The following is a 22,419-nucleotide window of genomic DNA, read 5'->3' as shown; positions in this document are numbered from 1 at the left end:
GGGTCATTGGCCTGTTGGCCATGGCCCAACTAAACGCAAACCCGATGGAATAGCATGAAGCTGCAAGATGCTGTGGTAGCCATGCTGGTTCAGCATGCCTTCAATTTTGAATAAATCCCCAACAGTGTTACCAGCAAAGCACCCCTACACCATCACCACACCACCTCCTCCATGCTTCACGTTGGGAGACAGGCATATAGAGTCCATCCGTTCACCTTTTCTGCATCCCACAAAGACACGGTGGTTGGATCAAATAAAGCAAAAGGTGGCTACTTTGAAGAACCTAGAATATAAGATATTTTCACTTGTTTCACAATTTTTTTTAAGTATTTCATTCCACATGTGTTAATTCACAGTTTTGATGCCTTCAATGTGAATCTACAATTTTCAGAGTCATGGAAATTAAGAAAATTCTTTCTTTGAATGAGAAGGTGTGTCCAAACTTTTGGTCTGTGCTGTACATATATTTGGTTTCTCCGCATTCAGAAATGCCAGATCTATCAAAATATAAAATCAATTAATCTGAAAGGTAAATGGCAAAAAAATTACAAACGCCAAAATTTGGTTGTTTGAACGCCACACATTTTGCACAAAATGCAATAAATGGCGATCAAAACGTAGCATCTGCACAAGCATGGTACCATTAGAAACGTCAGCTCGAGACGCAAAATAATAAGCTATCACTGAGCCGCAGATGCCGAAAAATAAGAACGCTACGGGTTGCAGAATATGGTGCATAAAGTGCACCACTTTTCTTGGAACAAACTTCTGAATTTTTTTTAACCCATTAGATAAAATAAAACACATACATGTTTGGAGTCTACGAACTCATACCAACCTGAGGCATCACACCGATACATCAGTTTCACCATATAGTGAACACTGTTAAAGGGGTGGTTCACCCATTTTTTTTTATTTTCTGTATGAGTTATACTTACCTTTCTAGGCGTCTTCTCCATTGGCTTCTGTTTCCATTCTGGCACTGAGCGGCGCTATGCTGCACGCTCAGTGCCGGTCACATGACCCCCTGGAGCGGTGGCCGCCGGCATCCTCTGACGTCCCGGCATTTCCGGGCTCTCAAACTGGACGGGTACGTCACAGGATGCCGGCGCCACTCAGATTGAGTGACAGGGCTGTGGGCGGTAACTACCGCACGTCACAGCCCAGCATCGAGGGGAGGAGCCGGAGGACGTTAGTGTGGAGCCGGAAGCGTCCTGCAGATGGTGAGACACGGGGCGCCAGTGTGCAGTACAGGGGGGGGTTCTTCAGCTGAATCCCCCCCTGCACGTAAGTATGTGATCACACTGTCCACCCGCCCGCTCTGCTGCGATGTCAGGAGAGCGGCCGGTGTCGGGCAGTGTGATCTTCTGCTCCTCCCAGCAGCAAGACACTGGCAGGCATGTCACCGCTGTGCTCTGCCACCTGTCCTGCTGCATGGGACCAACTGTCTGCACTCTGTCACCTGCACCACAAGTCACAGAGTGGAGACAGTTGGTGACAGAGCACCTCTGCCCCCCCCGTTCTTTCCCCACTCTTTCCCCCCCCCTCTCTCTCTCTTCTCCCCCCCCTCTCTCCCCCCCCCCCTCTCTCTCCCCCCCCCCCTCTCTCCTCCCCCCCGCTCGCTCTCTCCTCCCCCCCGCTCGCTCTCTTCCCCCCCCCAGCTCGCTCTCTTCCCCCCCCCCCCGCTCTCTCCTGGCAGGGTCAGTACAGAAATCTCTCCATCGTGGAGGGGTGAGAGGGAGTAATAAACATGGAGTCCCTACTGTGTCTGTGTATTTATTTCTAATAAAGTATTTTTCTCTGTGTGATGTCTTTTTTTTTTTTTTTAAACCCTTTGTTGGAGATTCTTAATGGCCAGGTTAAACTTGGCCTGACATTAAGAATCTCGGGCTTTATACCAGCTGGTAAAACATAGCTGGTATTAACCCCTTATTACCCAGCGTGCCACCTGCCACCAGGGCCACTGGAAGAGTTGGATACAGCGCCTGAAGATGGCGCTTCTATGAAAGCGCCATTTTCTGGGGCAGCTGTGGACTGCAATTCGCAGTGGGGGGCCCAGAAAGTTTGGGCACCCTGCACTGTGGATTCCAATCCCGAGCTGCCTAGTTGTACCCGACTGGACACTAAAATTAGGCGAAGCTCACGTCATTTTTTTTTAAATTATTTCATGAAATTCATGAAATAATTAAAAAAAAAAAAAGAGCTTCTCTATATTTTTGGTTCCCAGCCGGGTACAAATAGGCAGCTGGGGGTTGGGGGCAGCCCGTAGCTGCCTGCTGTACCTGGCTAGCATACAAAAATATGGCGAAGCCCACGTCATTTTCTTAAAAACGTTTTCAGGGAAAAACCTTTATAAAAAAAAAATGCTTCCCTGCATTTCTATTGCCAGTGAAAGTAACACCAAGCAGCGGGGGCTAGCAGCCAGTAGCTTTGGTTACCCTTAGCAATAGAAAATGCAGCGGGAGCCCACAAAAAATGTGATTTTTTTTTAATTATTTTTAATGAATTTTTACAAAAAAAAAAAAAAAAAAAAAAAAAATCGGCATGGGCTTCGCCCATCGAGCACCAGAGCATTTTACTGCTCAATTCATCCCAAGTAATCAGATAACTCCAGTGTCGGCAGATTACTTGTTCTGTGTCCCCCTGCATCCATCGCAGCATGTACGGGCTGTGAGGTCAGCGGAGTGGAGACAGTGACATGCTCTGCTCTGACACATAGTGTGCTGCATGTCACTGTCTCCACTCTGGGACTTGTTGTGCAGGTGACCGGATGCTACATGTCACTAACTGCCCCACTCTGAGACTTGTTCAGGTGAGAGTGTATACAGTTGGAACAATGCAGCAGAAGTCACAGAGTGGAGCAAGTTAGTGACATGTATCATCCGGTCACCTGCACAACAAGTCCCAGAGTGGAGACAGTGACATGCAGCACACTGTGTCAGAGCAGAGCATGTCACCAACTTGCTCTGCTCTGTCACCTGCGGTGCTGCATGTCACGTTTTTGCCGCGATTTGGTGCGTTTTTTGCTGCGTTTTTGCTCACTGCGTTTTTAATCAGTGCACAATGCCATTAAAGATTGTTGATGAGAAAAAAAAAAAAAAAAAGGTCTGATGTCATTTCCTTATTCAAAATGTTCATTGTATGCAGGAGAGCAGACAGCAGCTGCAGAACTACAAGGCTCAGCATCCTCCATCCAGGACTGTATGCAGTTGTTTACCCAAAAAGAAAAAAAAAAAATGACATGGGCTTCGCCATATTTTTGTATGCTAGCCGGGTACAGCAGGCAGGTACGGGCTGCCCCCAACCCCCAGCTGCCTATTTGTACCCGGCTGGGAACCAAAAATATAGAGAAGCTCTTTTTTTTTTAATTATTTCATGAATTTCATGAAATAATTTTAAAAAAAAATGACGTGAGCTTCGCCTAATTTTAGTGTCCAGCCGGGTACAACTAGGCAGCTGGGGATTGGAATCCACAGTGAAGGGTGCCCAAGCTTTCTGGGCACCCTCACTGCGAATTGCAGTCCGCAGCCACCCCAGAAAATGGCGCTTTCATAGAAGCGCCATCTTCTGGAGCTGTATCCAACTCTTCCAGCTGCCCTGATGCCGGGTGGCTAGCTAGGTAATAATGGAGTTAGGGCTAGCTGTATATTATCAGCTGGCCCTAAGCCCGAAATTCATGGTGTCACGCCAATATTAGACATGGCCACCATGAATTTCTAGTAATGATAAAAAAAAAAAAAACACAACACAGAAAAATATTTTTATTAGAAATAAAACACAACACAATTAGTGACTCCATCTTTATTGAAATAAACCCCCCTCCGCAGTAATCCTGGGTTAGGGTCCCGCGCCGTCCAATCAGGATCCAATATCATCTGATCGGTTTGCTGGAAGGCAAAGCGATCAGATGATGTGTCAGGTTAAAGGACGTGAATCACATCATACATCAGCTGATTGTATAAAAGCCGATTATACAATCAGCTGAAGCATCAGTGCAAAAAAAAAAAAATAAATAAATACATACTCACGTCTGTGCTGATTACCGGCAGCTCCTGGAGCGATCGGATGAGAGTCTGATCCTGTCCCATCGCTGCAGGAGCTGCCGGTAATCAGCTGATGAAGTCCCCCGACGGCAGGATCAGCTGATAGCCGGCCGAGCGCGAAGAAGCCGGCGACACCACGAGAATCGATCAGCTGATGCGTCAGGTGACTGCATCAGGTGATCCACAGCCAGGTCCTGCAAGCTTCGTACGTGCCCCGGGGAGACTGCACACAGCCGGAGCGGAGGGACTGAGACAGGGGCTGGAAGCAGGCATGGCACCCGGACCCTGCAGACAGGTGAGTATGACATACACACACACATACACACTCACACTGTATATATACACACACATACACTGTATATACACACACACACTGTATATACACACACACACTGTATATACACATACACTGTATATACACATACACTGTATATACACACACACTGTATATACACACACACACACACACTGTATATACACATACACTGTATATACGCGCACACACACACTTTCTTCCCCTGGCTGTGTAGAGCTGCTGCTGTCTGTATGATTGAGGATATCAGTGCATCTACTGGGAAGAGGCAGGGAGGAGGGTTTGGGTGGGAGCAGAGTGGGTGTATTAGACACAATGGGTGTGTTAGATAAGCCAGACACCGCCCTAGAGCCACAAAGAATTCTGGGACTTGTAGGAACTGAACACAGGAAGTCAGAGGAGAGATTAACCGCATCAGAGCTGGAGCCAGCAATGAGCGTGTGCTGTTAGTGCACAATAAAAGCTAATTTTGCTGAAAAAACATAATAGATGTGTTGAGGGGCACATATTAGCAAGATTTATCAGAAAAAAAAAAATCAGTTTTGGTAACTGGACAACTTCTTTAATAAACTATCCCAAAAACAATCATGTAATCGCACTTTTTGTTTGTAATTTTTCCGCACTTGGAATTTTTTTGCTGTTTTACAGTACATTGTATGGTAAAACTTATGGTTTCATTTAAAAGTACAACTTGTTTCGCAAAAAAAACAAGCCCTCATATGGCAAGATTGGCAGAAAAAACCCCCCAAAAAACGGAAAATCAGACAGGGGTTAATGAAAGTAATTTTATTTTTAGTTAGGTTTGCAATTTATTTTTCAGAAAAAGAAGTGCAAAAATACTATGTAAAGAGATCAGACTATTTACAGCGCTTTAGAAATAGAAGAGAAACAAGAATAGAAATCACAAACCTTGTTTAACTCTCTCCTGATCTTGTCTGGTGTAAACTGATCAATATGACTGCGGAAGTGGAAAGCATCAATGGCAACGATTTCTGTAGTACGTCTCTGCCAGCTGTCCCTGTAAGAGAAGAAAGCATTCAATAAGGACGTGTGAACAGGGACCCACAATGCATAGAAAGCATACGTACATCATGTATTGCATAAACAAATTATAACAGTAACAGGGACCTCATTTCAATCTAAAGAACAAGGTTCTGTCATGTCCTGTTGGAATGAACCTGTGGCTGCACATGTGTGCCACTACTCGATTCATGGTCTACAGGGACTGCTAAAGAAAGAGCAGTGCTTGGCTATGTTTGGCAGTCCCATAAACAATACATGCAGCATTTTAAAGGGAACCAATCATCAGGATTTTCGTATATAACCTAAAGCCAGTGCAGTACTGTCACTATCAGGCAGATTATCTACATACCATTAGTGGTCAGCTCAAATGTTTAGACTTTCAAATCCAAGAAAGTGAAGTTTAAAAATTCGTCAGCTTTTTGACTGACAGGGTTATGCACATGGATCCCCCCCCCCCCCAACCTCCCCCCGCCGCCTGTTCCTCCCTCTCTCTGGCTCTATGCTAATTTTTCTATTCAGTAAGATGGCATCGGAGTTGGCGCCTGCACGTAGCGCTCATCTCCGGCGCCATCTTTCTGAAGCCTGTGTTAGCCCCTGATGTTCTATTCTTCCGACTGAGAGGGCGGTGCATGCATCTTCTGCTCTCTTGCGACCGCGTGTGTTCACAACAGCAGAAGAAAACAGCTGATCGGAGGACGTGCCAGTGACAGGTTGAAGAAGACAGAAGACAAGGATCATGGAGGGGTGAGAGGGAGTAATAAAGCATAGAGCCAGAGAGAGTGGGAGGAACAACAGGCAGAGGGGCGGGAATCCAAAAGCTGATTATTTTTTAAACTTCACTTTCTTGGATTTGAAAGCCTAAACATCTGAGCTGACCACTAATGGTATGTAGATTATCTGCCTGATAGCGCCAGTATAGCACTGGCTTAAGGTTATACACGAAAATCCTGATGATTGGTTCCCTTTAAAGCTTTATTCTTGAGATCAGTGGGGATCACAGTGGTCTGAGCACCAACCATCAGCAAGTTATCATCTAACTTGTGGCTAGTTGATAACTTGTTGAGTTGGATAACCTTTTTAGTAATTAGAAGGTGCTCCTCTTTCATCCCAGGCTTTAAATTAAATTAAAAAACAGTAGACTGGGATGATCATGGAAGTTTTAAAAACATACCGTGGAGCTTCATCTTTGTGAGCTTTCTCCCATCTGTAACTATCAGCATAACCTTTATACTGACTGTACTGTTCTGTACCTATAGAGAAAAAACAATCGCATAAATACCTAATAAATTAAAAATATTATGGACCATAAATATTCATAACAAAATTGATTCTCTTTGCAAACAAAAGCCACTATCATAATCCATCACCTGCAGTAATGAGAAAAACTAAGTACACCCTCTTTGAATTCTTAGATTTTACTAATCAGGCCACATTTTAAAAAAATATCTGCTACTTCAAAGATCTTAAAATTAGGTAAAATAAACCTCAGATGAGCGACAATGCAAGGCAAATTGCAATGTCCTTATGTAAGAAAAGAAAGGAAAAAGAAAAAAAAATCCAGCAGCGTGTGAAAAATTAAAGTATACAGTGGAACCTCGTTTTACGAGTAACCCGGTTTGTGAGCATTTCGCTATACGAGCAAAGCTTGCTGTAAATTTGTAACTCAGTTTACAAGAAATTTTTGCCATACCCGCTCACCACACACACATCTGGCTCCGTACTTTAATCGCGCTCTGACCCGCTCTTGCACTCCGCACAAACAAACACGCACAAACAAACACGCACAAATTATGCTCACCTTGCCTTCCGTTCCATCGCCGGCCTCATGGTTCTTGTAGTTCGCCGCTACAGGATGTGTATCGGGTAACCATCGCGACAATGGAGGAACTTTCGCTGTCAGCCGCTACTCAAAAGGCAGCGCGCTGGCCAATCAGAAGCAAGCCTTTGACGTCAGTGCTCTGACAGTGGAAGTTCCTCAATCGTCGCGATGGTTACCCGATCCTGTACCGGCGAACTACAAGAACCGGGAGGCCGGAGATGGAACGGAAGGTAAGGGGAGCATAATGTGTGTGTGTGTGTGTGTGTGTCTGAAGTGTAATGGCACAATAGGGGACCAGCATGGGACATTGAACAAGTTGTGGAACGTATTGTCTGAGCTTGCATTATTTCCTATGGGAAATTTTGCTTTGCTAGACGAGTAACTTTGTTTGCAAGCACACTCCCAGGACGGATTGTTCTCGTAAAGCAAGGTTCCACTGTACTTACTGTTTTCATAGGAATGAAGATAGCAACTAGTATCCAGGTGTAGTACTCAAATGCCCTTAATTTCTCATCAGCAAATGTGCCTGCATCTATAAGAGCAGAAGTTTGGGTAAGGTGCGGCCTAGAATATTCAGGCTTGTGTTAACACAATGTAAAAAAGGAAAAATCAGCAATGACCTTATAGACCCAAATTTTGCTGTCCATCACTCTGGGAAAGATTATAAAGGTCATTTCCATACTTTTTGGAATCCATCATTCTATAGTTCTTAAGTGGAAAGCATTCAAGAGTTAATCTTTCCAGGAGTGAACATCACAGCAAATTCACACCAAGATCAAACCTTACAATGCTCAGAGAAACTGCAAAAAAAAAAAAACAACCAAAAACACAGCAGTAGGACTAAAGTTTGCAAAGTTGCATCTGAACATCACGAGACTTCTAGAACAATGTCTAGATGTTTAGCTGTGCCACGTTTGTACCAATACTCGTGATGCGCCAACATTCGGCTTGGATAGTCGTGCGGAGAGGGAGGCTTTAGCGCTTTTGGAGGAACTCCAATCTGAACAACAACCCCCTGACAGTGCCGGTATGTTTCCATCTTGTATCATGCCTAGGTCAGTCAGGTTTCCTCCCTTGTCACTGTGTCCGTCCGTAGATATTTTTTACTAAGTTGGTTGTTGACGACTTTACTCAACTGTCGTCAAGAAGACGCAATGACAATCTTACCTTCCGACAGAGGACTGCCCTTAAACAACTGGAAGGATGGAAGGACATCCTTTTTAAACCTGCTGACAAGGGGGGAAACATTGTAATATGGCCCATTGATAAATTTGAAAAAGAGGCCTTTCCTCAGTTGAAAGATAAGGACACCTATAAAAGGCTTGACTTTAATCCTATTAATTCCTTTTCCAGAGACCTTCTGCTGATCCTTGTGCAGGCATTTGATAATGGTCTTATTACAAAGAAGGTTCTGGAGAGACTTCTAGTTAAATACCCTAGGGTACCCACGTTTTACCTGCTCCCCAAGATTCATAAAGATGCCAACAATCCGCCGGGCCGCCTGATTGTGTCTGGTTTGGAGGGAATGTGTGACCCGGTATGTAAACTCATTGATTTCTACCTAAAACCGTTGGTTGAAACACTTCCCTCCTACCTAAAAGACACAATGGACGTGCTCAACAGGATTGATGGCATCTATATGGAGACAGACATTTTGATCGTCACGGCGGATATGGAGTCTTTATACACCTGTATCCGCCATGAGGATGGACTGGCAGCGGTCCACTTCTTCCTCGGGACCTCCGGAATACCTGCGGTATACCCCGGTATCTCACTCCATTCACTGTAATGTAATCGTGAAATACCGCGGTTATACCGCAGGTAGCAAATGATGTGCGGTATACCCTCGGTATAGCCGCAGTTTACCTGCAGTAATGTTCATCACTGCCTGCGTTTTGCAGGGAAGTGATGTCATTATGACAGGAAGAGGAAGCGGAGCAGAGTAAACACACACACACACACACACACACACACACACACACACAGTAAACACACATCAAACTCACACAGAGACAGACATATAGAATACACATAGAAATCAAAGCGTGCATATAAAAAACAAAACAAAAACCGCGGACTCCGCTGTATTTTTACCATCCAGCCGAGTTAAACACACAGCGGCGGCCCGCTATTCACAGGCTGGGTTAGGCGAGGGCCAGGATTAATGCCCCCCTCCTCCCGCAGCCGAGAATATCAGCCCGCAGCTGCCCTGGGACTGTCGCATTCATTATGCGGCAGTCCCGGAGTGTCCCCGGCTCTTCCAGATTGCCGTGATGCGGTGGCAATCCAGGCAATAAAGAGTTAAATGGCAGCGCATCGCTGCCATTTAAGTCCAGGCTTAATCATGGCAGCGTCTGTGAGACAGCTTTCATGATTAACTCGTAAGTAAAGTTAATAAGCACACACCGAAAAATCCTTTATTTTAAATAAAAGACAAAAAAAGCCGCCTCTTTCACTCCTTTATTACACCCCCCAACACACAGCTCTGGCGTAATCCACGCAGGTCCCACGATGCTTGCATCCAGCCGCGACTGACACTGTACAGAATGCAGCCTCGTAACGAGACTGCAGATAGGTAATTACAGGTCATTTCTCACGGTCGGTAATGTGAACACACTACCGACCGTGAGAACTGCAGTGTCCTCACAGGGACTATTGATTGATAGAGGACAGATCAATCTATTGATTATCTATCCATTTATCTATCCATCCATTTATCCATCCATCCTTTTTTTTTTTTTCTTTTTCAACATGCTTTATTTATATATTACTGCAGTTACAGCATAAAAAAGACGCAGGGACCAACTTGCGGAAAAACCGCGGCAAAAACGCATGCTTTTTTCCCACGGTTTTGGTGCGGTTTTTTTTACTACTCCCAGAAGTTTCTCAAGAAATTTTCTTGTGAAAAATCACTTTTCTAGTGCGCACATAGCCTTATACTGCCCTCCCCGGCCAGCATCGGCCCACGGTGCAGTCTCTCGCGTTGTCAGGGTGTGTGGGGTGGTTGTTACATCATTCGAACCCTGGGCCCAATCACTGCCGGCTTCTCTCTGCTCCTTCAGATATATAAGTAACAGGAAGTGAGAGCTGCGGCTAGCCACTCACTTCCTGTTAATTATACGTCTGAGGGCAGGGAGAAGGAAGCAGATAGTGACTGTGCACAGGGCTCTATTGATTTAGCAACCTCATAAGAGCACCAGGAAAGTGAACGCCGCCACCGCTGGAACGGGAGATGGGTATAATCTTTGTTATTTTAATGCGGCCAAACATGGGGAATTAGATAGTTGTCCTAGTGATTTAATATTTCACACACGGTATTAACATTTTGCTTTTGTTAAACAATGATAGTGTAAGTTGTTGTATGTTGTTATTTGTCTAAGGTTACATTTACTTACTTTTTAGACCTCCCAAAGAACAGATTTTTTTTTACTGTCCATATACGTAAAACCATAGAATTCAAAAGAGGGTGTACCTGGCTTGTCTCATGATTGTATATACAGGGTTGGCCATAAGTATGCATACACCCTGATAAAATGGTAGTAGTTGCTGATATCACCTTACCGTTTGTGGCATATTAGTACATGGGAGGGGCCAAACATTTGAGGCTAGGTGATGCCCATGGCAGCCATCTGCAAAGCTGCCATTTTGAATTCAACTTTAATTTTTTTTCAATGGGAAGGGGGTCATGTGACAAACAGAATTGCACAAGAAAAACAACTGTGTGCTCATTTTTAACATATTCATTATCAAGTTATTGACACATTTGTGACATGGAGCAACGACAATAACCCACTAAAGGATGCTCAAAGTGCTGCCCATTGTGTTGAATTGTAAACGCGATTCTCTTCTCCAGCTCTTGACACACCGAGAGCAATACTGCAGAAGAAATGCTACCACAAGCTTCTTGTATCCATTGTTTCAGGTGCCCCACATCCTGGATCTCCCCGCCACCAGATAGGGAGAGGATACCCCGCCACGGGAGAGGAAATACTAGCACTGAAGATACTAAATCACTAACGCATCTAGTGACATATATATATATATAAAACAATATAAACTGCATGGAATTACAGCCTCTTTAAGGCCTTTGAGATTACACAGGGCTCTTGCTAACTCATCGTGGGGCTTAATAACATTAAGAGACTGACACTGACAATAACCATTACGAAGCCGATGCTAAACAGATGCCGTAAAGAAATCACAGCAAATTTAATTTCTTTACAATTTCTCAAGCTCTCATACAAATTAAAGCTGCATAGTTTCATCCATTAGACTTTAGTCACGAAGCCTCCGTCACAAGGAATGTAATTTATCGGGAAGAGAAAGTGTGACAGAAGGAGAGGACTGGCCAAAAAGGAGATGGAAGGCAGCCAGCCACATTATAAGAATGATGGAAAGGCCATTTCCATTAATAGGACGGACACTGGAATTCATTAAACAGACACTCTAATAAACTAAAGTGGATAGGGAAAAAATAAAAAAAAGGTCATGCAAAATGGAAATACAACTGTAACCCAGGCAGCAATGTCACTAATGACAAGACTGTACTGAATGCAGGGAATGCTCAGAAAACACCAACAATGGTGCGGTACACCGGGCGAGCGATAAGCATCATGCAGCTTTCAGACTAGCAACAGAATGCATCTGTCATCATAATGGATTTCTGTGAGATTGGACCATAACCATTCATTTTTCTATTAGAAAGGAATTCAATAAACTGACCTGTTATAATAAGGCACTCATTGCTATCCAATTCCTCTGTAAAGAGGCGGGCTGCTATCAGTTCAGGATTGATGATGAACCGGATCTCTTCCTGGACGAGGCCTGAGTTAGTCACACCACCACCAACAAAGCGATTGGCAAAGTCCACCTGTTCAAAGAGAGGGTGGATAACACTGAAAAACAATTGCAAATAAAATTCACTTCTTAAGAACATACCTAGATCTAGAGTGGTGTCTGACATCTGAAATTGGTGCATAAGATAAAACTCATGCAACCTCTGCAGAAAAGTATATTCTTCCATATTCACAGAGAATTATTAACTTTACGTCAAAGTAGCTGTACGAGGAATATGAGGGAAGGTTTTTATGGGACAATTTTTTTCTTTTAAAGATGGGGGAAGAGGAGGAAAGTGATCTGGGGGGGGGGGGGGGGGGTAAAGCATAGCAAAAACCTAGCAATTCTGCTAGTACTCTTTTATTGCAAGATTGACAGTGAAAACTAAGATTTTTTTTTCTATGGCTTGGTAGAAATGTAGCAATAGCATACACTAAAGGAAAAAAAAAATGATTTTGCAAAAACAAAATAAACCCCAAAACATTCTTAATGGAAAAAAATGCTTTTTTTAAATTGTTTTGCAGCCTTCTGAGAGTTGATGGGGCCATGGGCTTTCTGTAGTTTTTTTTTTTCAGTGGGAATATTATTATGTCATCTTTATTCTCCAAGAGGTTACAATTGTAGTACTATCTAAATTTGAGTATTTTTATGGTGGTTCAGTTTAAAATGTACTTATTTTTTTAAAGGGAAAAAAAAAGGATTGGAAATAAAATCATTAGTTATACCCGGGTCTCAGGGGAAAACTTTTCTCCTTGCGGAGACTGACAAACCAATCTCGCTGTCAGTGGTGAGGAATCTTATAGCTGCAATGCTCCTCTGGGAAATATTCAAAATTGTCTCTTCAAGGAGGAAGGAGACGAATTCTAGCGACACCTATTGGAAGTAGCAATCCTAAAAGTCACTCAGACCTCATGCTTTGCACTGATGAGGGACAATCATCCTGAAGAACAGTGTCTGCAAATTGAGGTTATAATCTGGCATAAATTCCTAGTCCTATGAAAAGGCTCGTTTGAAAGCCACTTTTGACTTTTAGGATTGCTACTTCCAATAGGTGGCACTAGAGTTTGTCTCCTTCCTCCCTGAAGAGACAATTTAGTTCTACCCATCAGGAGGTAAACAGCAGGGCTGTGGAGTCGGTAAGCCAAACCTACGACTCCAACTCAATTTCCCTTACATCGACATCAACTCAGACTGCCATATATATTGCTTATAGTTAAGTGAAAAATTTATTGTAGAACAATGTGAACATCAGACATTTAAATCATTTTTATGATACAACAAACAAGATATTTAGATAGAACTTAAAATATATTTATTGGAATACAACTTTAGAACACAAAAAAAACTAATAACATTGTAAATATGTAATACTAAATTATATAATATATTAATTATTATTAATATTTATATTATATATATATATATATATATATATATATATATATATATATATAACACATTTGTGCAGAGTATGAATTTTTTCTCAGAAATAGAATTGCCTACATCAGATCCTCCTTCATAGATTACCTCAAATCTGACCTAATAATTTTAAGGCTAGAGAACAACCTCTCTACAGTAACTTGGGTTGGAGGCAAAGCTGTAGCCACATGGGCAACATCTCTAACAATTTCCAGGTATAAAGGAATTGCCACATGCACGGTCAGTGTTTATGAACTTTTGAATTTTTCTATTTCTTTGAGAGAAAGTGAAAAATTTTGCTGAAATCTGGTCAATCTGCTGCTGTAGGAGACGGAGTGAAATCTTTTTCCTGGCGGCAACGCTTTGCCTGCTCCATGTCATCCAAATCCTTGTCAAAGTTAAACTCCTCATCTGATGAGAATGAAGATAAGGCAGCAGTAGCACTGTCAGGCCCCAAGTCCTCTTGTGCCTGGCAGTCCTGTAGCCACTCATCATAACTGCTACCTCAGTCAGAGCTTCTTTTCTTTAGTAAGATATTGATCATCAAGCAGTATACGATGACTTGGGTCCACAGCTGCCAGAAGAATTTTATTTTCCAATAGCTGTGTCTCTTTCCGTTTCCTTGAGGCAGAAATGCCATCTCCTCTTTGGGACAGGCAAAATAGAAAGTTCTTCCACTCCTTTATGAAAATGCCAGAAGTCCTCAGCTTGTAATTTTTTAGTCAGGGTAAATGGGTGATTAAGCAATTCCTTCAATAGTCCTTCCTTCAAAAGTTGTAATATCTGTTTGTTCCTCAGTTACATGAACAGCACTGTGGCCTTCCATCTCAAACATACTGAATCCTAAATGTTCTTCTAGCTGTTGTTCATTACTCTCATTCATCAGTTTAATTGCACTTATCATGTTTGAAGCATTGTCTGTTACAATAGCAAGAACCTGTTTTTTTTTTTTTTTTTTTTTTTTTAGAGTTCGTAATCTTGCAGAACTTTTTCCACTGGAGAAACTGGAGGCCTCAAAAACGGATATCCTCACAAAGAATGAGCAGGTCAGTTTGTGTGGTGTTTTTCTAACCTGCTTTTTATATTGAAAACATTATCTATGAACTCAAAAACCTTTCAGGTGATACGTTTTTTTTAAAAAGCTGATCTGCTTTTGCAGCTGAAAAACGTATCCTCAAAAAACCGCAGCAAACACTGTGTGAATGTAGCCTTAGATCAGGAATAAAACAGCCATTTATAGGACATTTCAGAAATTTCCCAAATTCCTATGAAAAAAATATTCATCACATTCTGCATTGCACTACTGTCCCCAATTTATTATATATTTTAGAAGTCAGAGTCGGTCCATTTTATACAGATTCAGACTCCACCAAAATGAACATCGACTCCGACTCCACAGCCCTGGTAAACAGGCAACTTATCAGCCCATTACTATTATTGGAGGCAAACAGGCAAATACTAATTGCAGACCTGGTGGGTGTGCGGGACAGACTATTGTACGGACTTGTGCACACGCTGACATTTTTTCTTATGTGTCTTTGCCGCCTTTTCTGGTGCAGCTTTGTGACAAAAGTGCATGTCTATTCTTATGTCAGCAAAGTCTATGAGAATCCTGAAGTGCTGCTCACTCTTGCATCTTTTTTTCCTTGCAATTCTGGGTGCAGAAAAAGGAAGCAGCCATTAATTTCACGAAAATAAAAAAAAAAAAAAATGCATGCGGGGGAATGTTTTTCTGCCACAAGGTGCAGAAAATTTCTGCATTCAAAAACGCAGTGTGCACACACTCATTCATTGGTTAACTATAGTTGCATGGGAACAATGAAGTCCAGCGCATCATCTCAAATTCACAGCCCACTTGTACTAACTATAGTTACCTATTCTTGAGGAATTACCATGACAAAGAAAAAAAAAAAAAAAAAAAAAGACAGCCCCATCTGTGTCTAACTATAGATGCTGCAGATCTACAGTGTTTAACAAATGGTATAAGAACCAGATCGCACAACTGCAATCTTAAGGTATCAGGGGTGATAGAAGTTATTATTCATAAAAAATACATTTTGAATAGGAAGTGTCAATTAGTTTGACATTGGAGTTGGTAAAAAAAAAAAAAAATGTCTACTCCAAGTCTGTTTAATTCAGGAGGGAGCATTACAGCTAAACATTTAAGATGGAGTGATAAGTAAAGTGAATGTCTAGGAAGCGCAGAAGAGAAAGTGCTTTATCTAGCAGACAGTGAAGCCTTTTAATTTCATATCACATATCTATGCCCGGATAAACACAGTTTGGAAAGACAGATCCATCAATCTCATATCAGCAAGCAAAACCTATTGACCTTTAGCTGTCCATGGCATAGAATTCCGTGTCATTTATCTGCAAAAGATCACTGGACTACAACACACGGTGGGAAAACAGGTCCTAGGGACCATTCTGCTGCTGTCAAAACACTGATAACCACAGATAACACATGTCTGTTCATTTAGTAAAGCCTGCTACAGCAGAGCTTCCAAAGCAAAGCCTGTGGTCAGCTCAGTCAGGGACATGCATAGGTAAGAAGTGAACACACAGCGGCAGCCCAAATGTACAGTGAAATTCTAGGAGACCACCCTAACCTGCTCTTATATATGGAGGCATTGCATTTTCAAAAAAGATGGCTGGTCTGCATCATATATAGCGGTACTAAAACTTTTGTCACCCAAAAACTCTGGTTTAATAAATGGGGTGCACTACTGGAGAGACTTTAATGTATTTATTACGCATTGTTCATACAATACTATGCATATAACGTCCAGGTTCACTTTTGTCTCTGCCACCAATGGGGCTCACAATTTCATCCCCCTCCAACCAGAAATGTCTGTGTGCTAACAGTTTCTACAAAAAACACATCGGAGTCCATATGTCTGTTCCATTATTATGGAACATGTCTTATTCTGTTACGCAATTGCAGACTGTGACAATACAAGTCAATGGGTCTGCATAATCCCCGGAAGCCACACTGAAGCACTTCCGTGTGGAACAGTGCCTGCAGTCTGTGTCCCACTCCTCTTGCCAGCCCCACAGCAGTGTGCGAGCAGCTGAAGGGATGACTAGCGCCGACATCAGGAGGTTACCTAAGTTCATTACCTGTCTGCTGTACTCCTGACGTCAGCGCTAGTCACAGAGTTCCATCACATCGAGTCTCGCGAGAGCCAGTGACTGACTAACCGTGACGTCACTGGCTCACACGATACTTCACTTGACAACACGGCGATCATTAAACTCAGTGACTAGCGTTGACGTCACAAGTTCAGCGGAGTTCATCACTGCAGGTAATGTACCTAGCTAACCTCATGACGTCAGCACTCGTTATGCCCTGCAGGGACTTGGCCTGACCTAATTATGTTAGCTCAGGTCACTGCACTGCCCTTCCAGCCAATGGGGAGCATTCTGTTCTCACTGTCCCAGTCAATGAAGTATGGATCATCGTGGGACCCCCTTATTGTATTACGCCGGACCTGGATTTGTTTTTTGTTTTCAATAAATTGGTGAAAGAGGGAATGTGTTGGGGGGTGGGGAAAGAGTGTTTTTTTCGAGTAAAAATTTGTTTGTCGTCTTCTTTATTACTGACTGGGCTAGTGATGTCGGGTATTTGATAGACGACGCCACTTGATTTGATAGATGCGCCACTACTGTGGCGACTGCGGCCTGCTATTTTTAGGCTGGGGAGAATCTAATAACCGTGGACCTCCCTAGCCTAAGAATCCCAGACCACAGCTGTCTGCTTTACCTTGGCTGGTGATCCAATTTGCGGGACCCCACTTTGTTATTTTAAATTTAAATAATTTAAACAAAAAGAGTGGGGTGCCCTTTGTTTTGAATTATCAGCCAAGGTGAAGCTGCCAGCTGTGGTCTGCAGCAGTCTGCTTTACCCGAGCTGGCTCCAAAAATATAAGGGGGACCACACGTCGTTTTTTGTTTTAAATTATATATTTTTTGGTTAAGTATAATGCTAAACACCCTTCAGTGCCACATGACAGGCACAAAAGTGTGCAAGATTACAAAATGCTGGGGAGTGGGACATTATATATGTCTTTCTTATCTACCTGTCCATTTAAGTCAGCTACCTTTCTAGATTTTGACTGTATATAACTACTTCCTTTTTTTTTGGCGGACCGCAAAAAACGGAAGGCACATAATACCTTACATGGAACAGAACCGATGCTGATGTCACACGGATGCATCCGTGGAAAAACCATAGTTTTTTGTGGACCGCAAAAACTGGGGACAGTGGTGTGAATGTACCCTATCATGGCGAACATGAAGAGAACATATAAAGTCCACACAGCTGTCTATTGTGGTTGGGCTTTAAACACCGGACATTAAACCTGGTGGGAAACATAACTGAAATCTAACTTTTCAACCAATGCAAAAATGCTACTGGGACCGATACAGTCATGGCGGAAAGTGGTGGCAGAAAAATTATTTTCCCAGAAAATTATTGCCATTAGCACATTTTGTTAAACAAGTTTATTTCCTTTCTGTATAGTGCAACAACACAAAGAGAAAAACAAACAAAAAAAAAAAAAAGACTAAATCGGACACAATTTCACACAAAGAATTTTGTGGGTAAATAACTGTTTCAAGGAGAGAGACACAGAGACAGACACACAGACGATGACAGACACACACAGACAGATACACTTTTTGTGACACATTGTATTTCATGATAGTAGTAAATTTAGGTCTATATGATTTGCATTTTGTGAAAATAATGAAAGTTTGATAAAAATGTAAAAAAAACAAAAATTGCAATTTTTGAACTTTTTTTGGAGAACATAAAAATTAAATCTCATACTGCTAAAATTAATAAACAACATTTACCGCATTCAGGAAGTTTGCTATTATTCCTGTGAGGCACCTGAGAGGTTATCAAAATGGAAGGGACTATTGGAAAATTGTGCGTTTTTTCATTAAAATGTTGCTTTAATGCCAAATTTTTCATTTTCACAGGGGTAACAGGAGAAAATGGACCACCCAATGTGTTGTGCAATTGCTCCTGAGTACTCTGATGTACCATGTGAGGGCCAAAACGTCTGTTTGGTAACACGGAAGGGCTCCGAAGGGAAGGTGCGCTATGACTGAGTTCCGATTTGGCCAAAATAGGCTGCAGACGCTATGTCACATTTGAAGACCTACTATCGTGCATAAACAGCAACCCCCCCCCCCAAAAAAAAACCCCCAAACAAAACAAAACTAAAGAATAGAGACACCATTTTGGAAACTACACCCCTCAATTCATTTATCTAAGTGTATGTTGAGCATCTTGAACCTACAGGTGTTTCACAGCATTTTAAATCATTGTACTGTAAAAATGAAAAAATTACATCTTTTCCCACAAACACATTGCTTTAGTCCCCAATTTAATTTGTTGTGTGATTTTTCTTGAGTACGCAGATGCCCTATATGTGGTTGGAATCTACAGTTTGTACACACGGCAGGGAAGGAGCTCTGTTTGACTTACAAGTGAACAATTGGCTGGAATACACTGTGGGTGCTGTGTTACATTTTAAGAGCCGCTAAGGTGACAAAACCACAGAAACCTCAGATAATTAACCTTATTTTGGAAACTACACCTCTTGAGGAATTCATCTAGGGGGTTTGCAAAAATTTTAAACCAAAAGCTGATTCATAGAATTGTGTATCAATGGCAGGTGAAATTAAAAATATTTTTTTTTTGTTCCATAAAATGTCGTTTAAGCCCCAAGTTGTTAATTTCAAAAAGGGCTATCAGCTGAAAATGGACCACATATTTTGTTACTCAATTTCTCCTTCGTTCGCCAATACCACATCTGTGGTTGGAAACTACTATTCAGTGCAAGGCTCAAAAAGGAAGGAGACCCTTATCAGAGTGCAGATATTGCTGGAATGGTTTGCGGGTGCCAGGTCACATTGTCAGAGCCCATGAGGTGTCAGAACAATACAAACCTACAGAAGTGACCCAATTTTAGAAACTACACCCTTCAATTCATTCATTTAGGGGTTTAGTGAGCATATTGACACCACAGTTGTGTAACAAAAATGTATACTATTGTGTAGTGAGGGAAAAATAATTCTATTTTTACCACTAAAAAGTTGTTTTGGCCCCAAGTTTTTCCATTTTCAAAAGGGCTAATAGGAGAAAGTGCATAACAAATTAGGATGTCCATTTTCTCCTGAGTTTGCCTATGCCCCATATGTAGTCGGAAACTATTTATTAGACAGTGAAAAGCTCACAAGGGAAGGAGCGCTATATATTGGAGTGCAGATTTTTCTGGAATGGTTTGGGGGTGCCGGATTATAGGCCCCATAGAGTCCAAATTTACTCCTTTCGGCTCATTATAGGCAATGTTCCACTTGCATTTTGTGTGAATCACAAATTTCAGAGATTTACACAGAAACTCCAATGTAATTCCTTAGTGGAGAGCGCAAGATAAATTTGAGCTGTGCCTTATTGTGAGCCTTTGGAGGCAAAAATCAACAAATCAGTAGCAGTTAACGAATAGTTTTATTGCTGTTTTTTTATGCCGTTTTTAGATAGGTATAGGTGAGAAGACAGTTTTTTATTCCTCAGGTCAGTACAATTACAGTGATACCACTAGAACAAATAATGTACCATATACTAAGAAAAGAGGAGGGCACCAACCCCTGGGATCACCCCTGGCACTAGAAGCATGTGATCAGCATAAGGAGAAAAGAAGTGCCATAAATGAGGGATCACCAAACAAATCAATAGTTATAAATAAGTTTATTACATATCAAAAACATTTTTGTGTCACACAGCACCTATGGTGTGAAACAAGCATAGCAAACCATTAAAAACATTTAAAACATGCAAAAGCACAAAAGAAAACCAGGTGATCCCCAATATAAAATGGACCAGAATTAAATAAGCTGGCTAGTATATAAAACCAACACACAATAAATGTTTTAAGGAAATACAAAACACACAGTGAATTAGCAAAAAAGACATTACAATAAATGCGTTTAGATTTTTCCAAATAGTTACAGTGTGTTTAGGCTCTAGTCACAGCTAGACATAAGGTCACGATAAACCAAGATGTTATAAGATGCAACAACCTAGTAAAAAAAGAGACCCCAACGTCTCCAGGAAACAACACCCCAGGCTGTGCTGATGCAAGTGTGCACAAGAATCCTGGATTTAGAGCATACTGATAGTTTGCCCTAGATATATTTGAGGACCATGGGAAATCTCACCCCAGACGTCGATATCCCAGGCTGTACTCACAAAATGTGCACACCATAGTAACTGGTGCTAGAAAATAATGGTACAAAACACATGGCTGAATCAGAGGTCCAGGGGATCACCGTTACCCGACGCGTATCATCACACTAAGGGGACTTTCTCAAGGGCAAAAAGTAAGTTTTTAATGGTTTGGCTATGGTTGTTTCATACCATAGGTGCTGTGTGACACAAAAATGATTTTGATATGTAATAAACTTATTTATAACATTGATTTATTTGTTTGGTGATCCCACATTTATGGCACTTCTTTTCTCCTTATCCTGATCATTAGAACAAATAATGTACAAAATAATTTATATATAATTTTTAGATCTTGTTACCATCACGCACACTAAATGCTTTATTACAAAAATAAAGTTTTTCTGCATCACCGAATTTCAAGAGCTATATTTTTTCTATTTTTCCGCCGACAGTCATGTGAGGGCTTGTTTTTTTGCGGGAGGAGTTGAAGTTTTGATTAGTGCCATTTTTTGACCACTTTCTATTCACATTTTCCAGAGGCAGAATTAGTATTTTTAAAAAAACCCAAAAACCTAAATTTAGGGGGTTTTTTTTAATGCTGTTCACCGTGTGGTACAAGTGATAAGACAGCTTTATTCTTTGTGTCTTTTGTGTCTGTATGTTCTTCTCATCATGAATACAGATAGAGCATTTTGTTTGGCGGTATGACGACAAAACTTAGATCTTGCTATGTGTTTTAGTTATGCAGTTTATGGAAGGACGCAAATATATTGACAGCTTTACAGATCATGTTATTTAGGAAATAGTGATATCAAATGTGTATTTTTTTCCATTTAATTTTGTTTTCCCAGAAATATGCGTATTTATTGGCGGATTTTTGTTTTGCCAGTTTTTTTTTCAGTATTTTAATTATAAATATTTTTTTTTAAATTAGTCAGTCTATGGAACTTACACTTATTTTTCTGATCATTGCAATACACATGTACTGCAATTCAACAGAGCTGTCAGTATTACACCAACAAAGCTTTTTAGACACTGCTTATGACATGGTCTAACAGTCCACGGTAGTTTGCAGACCTATAAATCACTAGTTAACCTCTGGTTGCCAGGAGTACCATCGTCATGACCACGTGGCGGGGATGCTGAACAGGTGGGAGAGCCCCCTTCCTTTCCTTCTAAATTCTGCTATTGATCGCGGCAGTACAGAATTTAACAGCCAGGGGTGATGGGGCCACCAGACCTGGCTGTGACAGAAGCTCTGCTATAACTTAAGCTGAGCGTCTGGCGGCAATCGTGCAGGCACAACATATGTGCCCCCATGATCCCCATGACGTAACTGTACAAATTTGCAGGAAAATCTTTCCTGATCATGATGCATAGTTACCTTGTCATGCAGGGGTTAATCTAACATGTCTCTCTTAGTTTCAGGAATCTAAGATACTGTTCTTAAATGCGAAACTATGTCAGGTGTTCCTTTGCCTGCCTATTGTAAGGAAAACACTGGACAACCAGTAAGATTTCAAACACATTATTGAGAACTTTGGGTCCCTGATCCCCTTTATGTGAATGAAGTAGTAATGTGCATGTTAACCACCAGCTCATTGCACTAATGAGGAACAAAGCTCTTTCCAATCTGAAGAAGATTATGGTTTGAGTTTAAATCCCAAGTCATGTGGCAAGGTTCTTAAAATCTCAACAGTGATAGGTGGTACTAGAAACCCTGGTG

General features: G+C 41.7%; 1 protein-coding gene across 3 annotated transcripts in view; it reads right to left on the bottom strand.

Moving 5' to 3' along the window:
* PARG (poly(ADP-ribose) glycohydrolase) overlaps positions 1-22,419 on the bottom strand; it is a 303,202-nt gene that overhangs the window by 76,287 nt on the left and 204,496 nt on the right. For all 3 annotated transcript variants that reach the window (XM_075349011.1, XM_075349012.1, XM_075349013.1), the window contains 3 exons: positions 11,921-12,068; positions 6,551-6,629; positions 5,266-5,374 (listed from right to left, as the gene is read on the bottom strand). In XM_075349011.1, coding sequence (XP_075205126.1) covers positions 5,266-5,374; positions 6,551-6,629; positions 11,921-12,068 — 336 coding nt within the window. The remainder of the gene's footprint in view (positions 1-5,265; positions 5,375-6,550; positions 6,630-11,920; positions 12,069-22,419) is intronic.

Source organism: Anomaloglossus baeobatrachus, chromosome 5 (assembly GCF_048569485.1).
Source record: "Anomaloglossus baeobatrachus isolate aAnoBae1 chromosome 5, aAnoBae1.hap1, whole genome shotgun sequence".
Taxonomy (NCBI): Eukaryota; Metazoa; Chordata; class Amphibia; order Anura; family Aromobatidae; genus Anomaloglossus; species Anomaloglossus baeobatrachus.
This window is presented reverse-complemented; position numbering and strand designations above follow the sequence as displayed.